At 38.6% G+C, this 11,686-nt stretch overlaps 1 protein-coding gene across 1 annotated transcript in view; it reads left to right on the top strand.

The window, feature by feature from the left end:
* Window positions 1-11,258, top strand: part of ATRNL1 (attractin like 1) — an 817,982-nt gene extending 806,724 nt beyond the window's left edge. The window contains exon 29 of the mRNA XM_047702609.1: window positions 9,764-11,258. Coding sequence (XP_047558565.1) covers window positions 9,764-9,888 — 125 coding nt within the window. The 3' untranslated portion in view covers window positions 9,889-11,258. The remainder of the gene's footprint in view (window positions 1-9,763) is intronic.
* Window positions 11,259-11,686: the final 428 nt, after the last annotated feature.

The following is an 11,686-nucleotide window of genomic DNA, read 5'->3' on the forward strand; positions in this document are numbered from 1 at the left end:
ACACCTCTACCAGTTTTTGAATTTTGGGTTCCACACCCCCCTTTGGCTCAATATCATGTGTTACTCATTTATACTAAAGTAGCAATTTTCTTCTAATGGTATGAAGTGAGCAGAGTTCAAGTCAAAGGATCTGGAGGCCTGAGTTCAGGTGCCACCTCCAGTGCCAGCTGCGTGGCCCTGAACTGAGCATTTCATCACTCTGTGCCTCATTTGGCCATCAGTGAAGAGGGGATACAATGAGCTTCCTGACCCACTTCAGCCAAATAGACTAGAGAAACAACTTAGATTATCAATGGGAAAGCATTTTTTAAACCCTAGAAAGTGGATAAAAGTTAATTAAAGGTAGTATTTCCAATAATAGAGCAATATTAATATAAGCAATGCTTTCTCTGTTGCATGTTGCCTTTCCTCTATTTTGCCATTACCACTTTCAGTTATTTTCATATTCTATAACGAATAGCAACATACATAAGTCTTCTGTATCTCTATGAGCAAATTCTCAATTTGGTTATCCAAGGCATCAAAATAATTCTGGTTTGAGGACTGAACACAGGACCACCTCACTGACAATATTGCTCTAAACTGATGCCATCCACAAGTCTTTGAGTTCCCCCTTTCTGTCCAGCTGTGTTCCTTATTTGGCATTCCACACAGTAGGCATGCTAGCTGTTGGGTGAATGAATGAACGCTATTAAAGGATAGAAGCAAAGTCTTGAGTGCTCTGTGTTTTGTCAACTGCTCCATACTTGACTTCAGACTTCTCACTTAGTGATGATGGTGATGGTGATGATGATGGTGGTGATGGTGATGGTGATGGTGGTGATGGTGATGGTGATGATGATGGTGGGGATGGTGATGATGGTGGTGATGATGTTGGTGGTGATGGTGATGATGGTGGGGGTGATGGTGGTGGTGATGATGGTGTTGGTGATGGTGATGATGATGGTGATGATGATGGTAGTGATGGTGATGGTGTGATGGTGATGATGGTGATGATGATGGTGATGATGGTGATGATGATGGTGATGATGGTGATGATGGTAATGATGATGGTGATGATGACATTTTTGAGCTCTTAGGTACCAGGTACTTTTCCTAAGCACTTCACATTTAATCTTCAAAATAACTTTGTCAAAAGAAAACGAAAGCTTGATCCACTATAATGGAAGTTCCATGGGATATCAAATCTTTTATGTCTTGTCTGTCTTATCCATTGCTAAGCTCTTAGGGACTCAGTGCAGTGCCTGGCATATATAGTAGACACTCAAGAAATAATAGTTAAGTGAAGTGATTTGCTCTTCAAACACTTTCTTGATATTTGAGGACTTTGGAATTTTCTGGACAGTCATAATTTGATTGATTTCTTACTAGTAATGGTAGTAACTGATTGTTTAATTATTAAAATTATTAATTACCTTTGTATAGGACTTTATAAATATTTTCACACATAATCTCATTAAATTTAAAGCAACCAATGACATTTTATTACTAGAAATGCTGAAATACAATGTCTCTACCTAATGGAAAACAAAATATTACCATTATTACAATGGTTTGATTTTTCCAATGAATGATCAGAAAGCACTTTAATTAATTTAAAGATGATTAGGACTTAAAATAAAGAATTATCATATATCAGATTCCTTTAAATGAAGGAAGAAAATACCAGCAAATACTTCCCCAGGTGGCTTAGGATGAGGGAATTCTCAATTGGAAATTTACTTAACAATGTGGAAGGGTAGCTACAAGGCTGATTCTTCTAATGTCCATGACTCTTAAAAAAAATCACTAAATATTTTAAATGAATTAGTAAGATTTTTTACTATGTAATTAAAATTAGAACTGTTAACATCCAAAAGAAGCTTTACTTCTTAAGAAAGCATGAGGATTTGCATTAAACCATGACTTGAGATAGTAATGACCATGATTTACTCAACACATTCCAACCAATCAGAGAACAGTCCATATACAATTTAGGGAGAACTTAGCAATGTTACAGAAGGTGGCATCTGTGGTGCTGGGGTAGGAGTGTATTTCATAAAACTTGCACGGTGTGTCTTTAAATGAAATTTTAAAATATTATGATGTGTTAAAGGCCAAACAAAATTGTATAAGCAGAATACATTTACAATTTGTATTTAAACACTGACATCTATAGTTGTCATTGGTTTTTAGTAGGTGAAGGGAAACATTTCTTTAAACTATCAGACAAATATGACTAGTCCATTTGTCATTCCAGTGTTTTCAGTACTTGAAGCATTTCAATTTTGGTTCAACAATGTAACCTTTGGAGTTCTGCCTAATAATGACTTCAGTTGCACTGGCCTTCCAACAGATAAATTAAAATGGAAATGCATATTTTCTAATTATGCATCCAGCCCTAGTTGCATATTGGCAAGGATGGCCACACTGAATGTTAAATTAAGTCTGCACAATAGCTAGAGTCTAGGTAACATCAAAGTTTCCCAAAGTCACTTTCTTAATCATGTGAAGGATAGCCAGGACTCTGATCAGTAGTATGTAGCTGTATACAATCAGAGGGAAAACATTTAAACATCCCAGCATGGTATTTCCATTTAAATCTGATTACAGTGAAATAAAACTGTAGCCATTAAAGGTTTAGAAGAACTACAAATACAAGCCGTAAAAGAAGACAGATAGTAAATGAGGTAGTAAAACATTTCAGCAGGGCAAACAGTTTACAGCACTCATTCAAGTCGTCCTAAAGCAGACTGTGTAATTCACTGCAGACCCTGCACCATTCCCTGAGCTCCACTTAAACCTGCAATTAACCTTTCACGCCTAATGAAGCTGTTTTCCTGGAAAATTAAAATATATAGTGGTGCCTGCTTTTACACAGACTTGGGAGGAGAGCATTTCTCAAAATGAATGACTTTTCGGAGGCTTTGTTCAAATGTAAAATGGAAGTGCTATGTTTGTATATAAAGAGGATGTTCTTTCCAAGGCAATTTCACTTGATGTGCAGTATTTTATTACTGTACTTATTAATTGTTCTGCATAATTGTAAAAAAACACACATCAGTAATTTTATGACTACATTGTTACAGCCGGAGTCTACTAATACCATTTTGCTTCCATTAGGAAAAGCTAGAGTTTTACTAAAGATAACTCAATCCCTGATGTTTCTCCTTGGTGGTTTTCATTGCAAATTTAGCGGTTTAAAAAGATATATTTATTTACCATGTAAATATGTAGCTGTTAATAATTTCTATTGTTTTTGTTTTGTTTTTTGTTTTTTGTTGTTTTTTTTTAAAGATTTTTTTTTTTGTTATTTATTTGACAGACGGATCACAAGTAGGCAGAGAGGCAGGCAGAGAGAGACAGGAGGAGGCAGGCTCCCTGCTGAGCAGAGAGCCCGATGCGGGACTCGATCCCATGACCCTGAGATCATGACCTGAGCCAAAGGCAGAGGCTTTAACCACTGAGCCACTCAGGCGCCCCTGTTTTGTTTTGTTTTTTAAGGGCATGTCTGCAGGTGTTTATTGAGAAACAAAGTTCTTAATTTTAGGAAGAAATGGTTGGAGTTTTTTTTCCCCAAAGAATCCGGGTACAGGTCTGATTCTGGTATATCTTCTACTTACTTCCTAAATATCCATGGTAGCTCTTGGCGTCCACACGAGTAACTATTAAATAGTGCCCCTGTTCTGAAGGAAGTCTGCATGGTCCCAAAGGAGTCTGCTTCTCTCCCAGCTCACCCAGCCCCAAGTGACCGAGAACAGCCACCAGTGACATGCCACCTTCATAAGAGCTAGTTTGCCACACCACGAGGCCTCAGCAGGTGGAGTAGGAAACAGAAAATGGTACCTTCTTTCTTATGAGGTTTATAATTCATATTTAAATAACCTAAATGTCATCGTGTCTGGTATTTAAAAACTAGAAGTGCAAAAAGGTAAAGCTTATAATAAATATTTAAACCCCAGCATTTTTATTGAATCTCCCGGCATATTTTGATGTAAATTCTGCAGCCCGCCGCGATCTGTGCATCATCTTGACACGGTAAATGAAATTCCTTTGGACCACCAGTCTAAAATAATGAATTGTTCCCCCGGTTAATTGTATTGCTTTGATAACAAGGAACTATGCTAGGCCCAGAGAACACAATAAGTGGATTTCATCAGATGATTTGTGTGACGTTTTGAAAAATGATCTTCTGGAGTGACCTGATTTTAATGGAACTCAAACCCCGGGCAGCATGCACCGCTGCATGGCGTCCCGTTGGCCAGAAGCGCTTCCACTAGGGGCACCAGGAGTTGGGGGGTCGGCACCTGGAAACCTCTCCCCGGGCACAGATTTCCCAGGGAACTCTAAACAAGGAGAAAGGGTTTGCCTCAAAGGGCAATATGGACGAATTATTTTTTTTTTTTTTTTTTTTAATTTTTTTATTTTTTTCAGCATAACAGTATTCATTATTTTTGCACCACACCCAGTGCTCCATGCAATCTGTGCCCTCCACAATACCCACCACCTGGTGCCCCAACCTCCCACCCCCCACCCCTTCAAAATTCCCAGATCGTTTTTCAGAGTCCATAGTCTCTCATGGTTCAAGGACGAATTATTTTTAAGTTGCTTTTATTTATTGATGCATTGAAAAAAAAAAAAAAAAAAAAAAAAAAAACAACCTAGGACAGATCTCAAGCTACCTTTATCTCTTCATCACCCTTGTGAAAATAAACCAAGACCAAAGAAATAACAAGCAAGGCTATTTATTCAGAACTTGCTCCAGCAAGGGAATCACCCAACATTCAGTGCTTGCATTTCGGCAGACGCTTAAAAATAGGCAAGTGTGTGGGATATAGTGGAAAAAAGAGAAGACTTCAAGCATGCCCTGATTGGAAGCTATTGGCACAGGAAAGCTAGAGTCAGGTTAACTAGGCATGGGGCATCCTAGATGATTGGTTAGGGGTCCATATTTGCCTTCTTGGGTTGGCCCTAAGTTGGAAGCTTGGACAAAAATTAGGGAAGTTGTCAGTTATTAATGAAGTTCGGTAGGTGGGACCTGTTGTTACCAAGTAATCATTTGACCTCCTGGATTGTTACTAGAGATAGCAGGCTGACTTCCCGCAAACCTGCCACGGCAGGCGGACTTCCTAGTCTGGTTATTGTAGATGGGAGTTGGTTTCCTGAGCAGGTTGCTGCATCTGTGGGCCAGAGTCATGTTATTGCATGGTGATTGCCTGTTTATATGGTCAGTCTCCCACCAGCATACACATGTTTCATGCAAGGAGAGAGCAGAAATACTGGTTTTCTTAAAGAGCTACTGACAACTTTTCTTTTTACCAGCTAAGATTCCCTAACAACAGAGTATACTGAAGGGCAAGGATAGAAACTAGTTTGATTTCTCCATCTCTCTCTCTTTTTTAAAGGGACTTCCACACACTAGACACTTCGGGAAGACTGGGACCTGTTTCCTCATGTTTACTCCTCTGTTCAGGGCTTCTTGAAGGTTGAATGAGGACCTAGCAATTTCTGGGTTGTTGTGTTAGAGTTCTCCATAGAGTACAATATAAAGAAATGCAAAAATGGTAATAAAAACTTATGCCCAACAATTTGATTCAGACATGCATGCAGTTGTTATGATCATTATGCAGTTCTTAATTAAATTATAAGATTATTTTAAAAAAAGGTAATTCATGAGATGCTACAGATGTGTAGTCCTGTAAAGGACCCGAGTTTAAATCTAAACAAAAACATGGTTTGGCCCTTCCGGAGGATGAGAGCCGGCCATGTGTCCCCTGGAGCCTCCTCTGAGGTCCATGTGGGGGACACTCAACATCAGTGCAGGAATTCAGGGTTCCTACATGCATGTGCCATTTATGCAGAATCTGTAAATGTAGTTGATAGTTCTATTTCCATAGGAAAGAACAAAAATTTGCCAAATTAAAAATGAGCATGATTTGCAATTTTATTTGTAAATCAAGGACTGAAATATGGTTTGTGATTTATTATTTTCAATGGAATGTGTTTGCAAACTTACAAACCATTAGCAAACCCAGGATATGAGAGACACCACTTTAATGTGGCTTCGGACTTCCAATAGCCTGGATTACAAAGGTACAGTGGCAGTTTCAGATTAGCAAGGAATTTCCTGTTTGGGCAACTCAAACTGCTTCTCTCCTGACATTATATCTTCTGTGAGGAAAACAACATTTGCAGCCACATGTAAATGGAAGAGTATTGTGTTTCAGAGCTCATTTGGACTGGGTCATGCAGTAGTTTAATGAATAACATGATTTCATATTTAGAAGCTGTGATCATTGCAATTACTGTAAGTGGTCTCTGTCTACATTAGAAGAGACATATATTCTTTGTCATATTTGGCTGTCTCTGGAAAAGATGGTGCCAGGAATGAAGTAACAGAAGGTTGTGAATTATGACAGAAGGATGCCAAGAGATCTGTGGAAACTTAAGGTCTGCCTGTACTGAATTTTTTGTTAGCACAACCCTGGCCTGTGAGCCTTTTTAAAACAACAACAACATCAACAACAAAACATGTGCTTCAGCTCCCTCCCTTGAAGAAATAACAAAGTAATTATTTCCTACAGCAGAAATATCTGTGTGGGACACTTCAGAAGTTCCTATGTATTCTTCGGAGGTCAAGAAAACAATATTTATTTAAACTTTGAACCTTTAAACTTGCGTTATCTCTAAGCAATTCAGAATGTTTATTTAATGTCCTCAAAGAGCAGGGTATTTAACAGCAGCCCTTAAAAGACAAATATCTAAGATTATCAGCCTAGGCGGTGATTACTGTAACTTTTTAATCCTTTCCCTCCCTAGCTTTGTTAATTTCTTCTTCTCCACAAATACCTTCTCTTCGATTTTCACATGTACATAAAAACTCCTTTTTCCTTTGAAAAATGTATGTCCTCAGATGATCCTCTGTATTCGCATATATCTCATCTGACCTGTTGCTTTCCCTGTGTACCAACTCACCTCTTTGCAGTGCCAAACGGCTTGAACGTGGCGGCTTTATGTGTTCTCACATTTCCTCTCTCCCTATTCCCTGCTTAACTTTCAGACTTCCCTCCTCAGTTAGGTATCAACAGGACTCAAACATCATCCAGATCTTCTTCGAGGAAATCTAATGTCCTCGCATCCAGCCTCAGTGCTGGCCCATTTGGTGCTCTCTGCAGACTCCTTGAACGTGGCGTCCCTGGACTTCTACAGTCGTGCACTAGACTGGTTGACCCTCCTCTTACACTACCTGTTTCCCTCTATTGGCATTTCTTTCTATTCATAGACCTCTGGAGTTCTGTTCTTACCAGATCATATTTGAGGCTTACCTAGAGAATACTGCCCACATGGAGTCAATTATGGAGTAAAATAATTATGACCCACATGCAGTCAATTATGGAGTAAAATAATTCAGTGGCCTCTTGCATAGCTTCAGATCCAAAGTGAGACCTTCTAAGAGCAGCACATTGAGGAGATGTCTGTAGGGCTCAGGGCTTGGTTCAGGTCAACCCAGGGTCAAGTCTTCAAGACCTGGGAGATGGGAAAATGAACCAAAAGTCCTTTAGTCACCTCCTTAAACCAAGCAGGCTGGTCTCTTGGTTTAATATGGTGACTTGGCACATTTCGTTTTTCTCAAGAATTATATGAAACTAACTTAACAGAAACTAAAATGCTTCACATATAGCTATGATAAACCGGAGTATCTGGCTGGACCATTGCTTGTACAAATCTAGGAAAATCTTTACTATCCATGAACATCGTACCAAATGTTCTTGTCAATTAATAGACAAAATGATGTAACAAAACAATATTCTTTAAATTACCTATGATAACTAGAGATCCACCTTTGTGCTGATAGTCTGCTGATAATACTCAGGATTTATTCTTATTTTTAAGAAATATCAAGCTGTCTTTCTTCCATGTCTACTTGTCCATAACACAACTCTGTGCCTGGGTGCTTTCTTACTTCTTAAAAGCACTTGAAAAAAAAGAATGAAAAGACAGGCCACAGATTTGGAGAAAATATTTGCAAAACACATATCTGATAAAGGACTAGTATCTAAAATGTTAATTAAGTCTTAAAACTCAACAATAAGAAAACAAACTGTTCAATAAAAAAGGGTAAAAGATCTGAACAGACACCTCACCAAAAAAAAATGTGCATCTGACAAATAAGCAAATGAAAAAGATGCTTAACATCTTATATTATTATGGAATTGCAAATGAAAACAACCATGAGATATGGTTACGTATCTATCAGAATGCTAAAATCCCACACACCACCACCACCAAATGCTGACAGAGACACTGTCAAATGCTGGTGGGAATGCAAAATAGTATAGCTCCTGTGCAAGATAGGTAGTTTCTTTCAAACCTAAAAGCCAGGCTCACCACATGATCTGATGATCATGCTCCTAGGTATTTGTGAATTGGAAACTTACATCTACATTAAAACTTGCACATAGGTATTTACACTTGCCTTATTTATAATTCCCCAAAATTGGATGCAGTCAAAATATCCTTCAATAAGGGGACGGACAAGCAAACTGTGGTACATCCATACAATGGAATATTATCCCAAAAAGAAATGAGCCATTGACCAAAAAAGATATGATGGACCCTAAAGGTACATTGTTAGGTGAAATAAGACCGTCTGAAAAGGCTATGCACAGTGATTCCAACCATATGATGTTCTGGAAAAGGCAAAACTACAGAGACTTTTAAAAAAGATCAGTGATTATCAGAGGCTCTTGGGAAGGGGAGGGATAAACTGGGAAAGCACAGGGGATTTTTAAGGCAGTGAGACTGCTCTGTGTGATACTCTAATGTTGAATATATGACATTATGCATTTGTCCAAACCCTTAGAATGTACAATACAAAGAGTGAACCCAAAAAGTAAACTATGGACTTTGGTTGATAATCATGTATCAGTATTGGCTCAATTCTTCTTTAAACCTAAAACTGCTTGGGGCGCCTGGGTGGCTCAGTGGGTTAAGCTGCCTTTGGCTCAGGTCATGATCTCAGAGTCCTGGGATCGAGCCCCGCATCGGGCTCTCTGCTCAGCAGGGAGCCTGCTTCCTTCTCTCTCTCTGCCTGCCTCTATTCCTGCTTGTGATCTCTCTGTCAAATAAATAAATAAAATCTTTAAAAAAAAAAACTTGGGGTGCCTGGGTGGCTCAGTTGGTTAAGCAACTGCCTTCGGCTCAGGTCATGATCCTGGAGTCCCAGGATCGAGTCCCACATCAGGCTCCCTGCTCAGCAGGGAGTCTGCTTCTCCCGCTAACCTCTCTCCTCTCATGCTCTCTCTCTCATTCTCTCTCTCTCTCTCAAATAAATAAATAAAATCTTTTAGAAAAAAAAACTAAAACTGCTCAAAATTTCTAGAAAAAAATTAATACAATGGCTTTTTATTCTATACACATAAAAATAATAGTAACGCTGAAAATTCTGTGTACAGCTAAAACAAACTTGTGTTCAGACATGGGAACTAAGGTGTGGGGTCCTGTCCACAGCTGGTTATAATGTCTTTGTCACACACACTGAATTTGACCATCTGAAGTCAGAGTCAATTAACTGTTAGATCCTTGTTCTTTCTGTGTCACATTCATATGTCTCAATTGAGAAACATTTTAAGTAAAGGGCAAGCTACATGATAACTTCCAATAAACAGTGAAATGTATGATGACTAAATATAAAACAATAAAAAAACAGGGTGCTAAAATACTACTGTCACTCTCCCGGAAATGTCTAACTAAATATTTGAATGATTTTCTCCTCTTCCTACAGGCCTTGCAATTGCCAGTGCCCTAATAGATATTTCACAACAGAAGCCTTCAGATAGTAAAGACAAGACTTCGGGAGTCCGAAATCGAAAACACCACCTCTCAACACGTCAGGGAACTTGTGTCTGAGAAACAGAAGCTGCTCCTGGATATTCCGAAATGTTTCGATTTTGTAAAATGACGTCCATTAAGGCTGGTCTGTGGCCTCAGTTTTTATGGAGGCGAATCTCCGTATGGTCCCAGGGCTCACGTACAGTTCCCTCCGAATGGGCAATGACCCGAGTGGCCAGAGAATGTTCGTGACTTTTATGAAAGTAACAGTATTGATGGTCACGGACGATAAAGTCAGTTTTTACGACTCTCTTAGGCTTATCGTAGATAACATTAAATTACGCTGGAAAAAGATGTATATTGTTTCTTAATGCAGATGAAAATATGTAATTCATATAAACCAAACTGTTTATATCCCAAGACTTTAAAGAAAGACATTTTATAATGCCTGGATGATGAGAATTGTACAGTTTTTGCCTCATAAGCAAACTTAAATCACTTGTATATGAACAGGAAATGAGCAAATTGCAATGGCTTTAAATGCTGTTTTATCTCACTGTAAATGTAAAAGCAAGATTTTGGTTTAGTAGGATGTAGGTAGTATATTTAAATATTCCACATGACCATATCGTGTCTACACTTGGTTTGAGAATATGACTATTTTCCACCTAACGGGAATGCAGACCACAACTGGTCACATTTGGATGGATGGCGTGTGCAACTTCACAGGAGGTTTATTAGAATTCTGAGTGAAAAGGACATTCCTGTCATCCACTGCCTAACCAACTGCCTAACTCATTATCAGAGCTGATAGAGCATGGAAAAACCTGTCCAGCAATCAATGTTTCCCCTCCTTCCAAAAACCCTCTTACCGAACCTGGAGAGAGCTGAAATGGTTATTTTAGTGTGTGCAAGCTTCAGCTCTACTGTGGTAATTATTTTAATTGGTTAGGAATCATTGGATCAGACCTAAATGATCCATCTGCATTTTGTAAGAACAGACCATCTTCTGTTGGCCTTCCTCTCCTAGCTGCTCAATTTTTATCTATCCTTTGCAGATATTATGAAAAGTATTTTAGAGGTGACACCTCCCAAGTTTTAACGTGATCCAGGTCCCTTCCCACCAGTCATCCATTTAGAATACAAGTAGATGTCTACAGTATCCTTATTTCTAACCTCGACACGTTGATGTCACGAGAGGAAGTTTCCAGTTTAGAAAATAAGTTCATCACTGCCCACATTGACCATATTCTTAACGATTCACAAATCTGAATCATGGCAGAAAGGAAAAATGATTTCAAAGCTCTTTCACATTGGGACATAGAATCCTTGGTGTCCTCATTTGGACAACAGTTCGCTAGAACTCAGCATTATCAGATCTCATTTGAAATGTTTTCTCCACCTCAGGGGGACGACAGGATATGTGTAGAAAGCAGTGACAGAGATATCCAAAGCTGCCTCATACAACACAGCTTCATTCACTATGAAAGTCATTTCAATATAATTGATGTTTAGTACTATCTATGTACTTTTCACGTTCTTTGGATTTCTGGAAGGTAAACCACTTTACTGTTTACAGCTGACGGATGCATAGTTCTTTGCATGCTGTGATCGTGCAGTAGCAGAATATGATCCTATTGTGATACTCAATGTTTATTTCATGATGCCATTTATACATAGCTTCATTCGATGAGGACTGACTGTAATATAGAGGAGGAACGACCATACAATAGGTAGTTGCATTGTATATACGATTGCTAGGTTGCCGCGAGCCATGACTATCATTGTTTTGATAATTAGGCACTTGCTAATTATAGTATATATTCTTTATGTTGGCATGATAATTTTGCTATTTTCTATGCATTAAAAATAAGAC

The sequence above is a fragment of the Lutra lutra genome, chromosome 14 (genome assembly GCF_902655055.1).
Source record: "Lutra lutra chromosome 14, mLutLut1.2, whole genome shotgun sequence".
In the NCBI taxonomy this organism is placed as follows: Eukaryota; Metazoa; Chordata; class Mammalia; order Carnivora; family Mustelidae; genus Lutra; species Lutra lutra.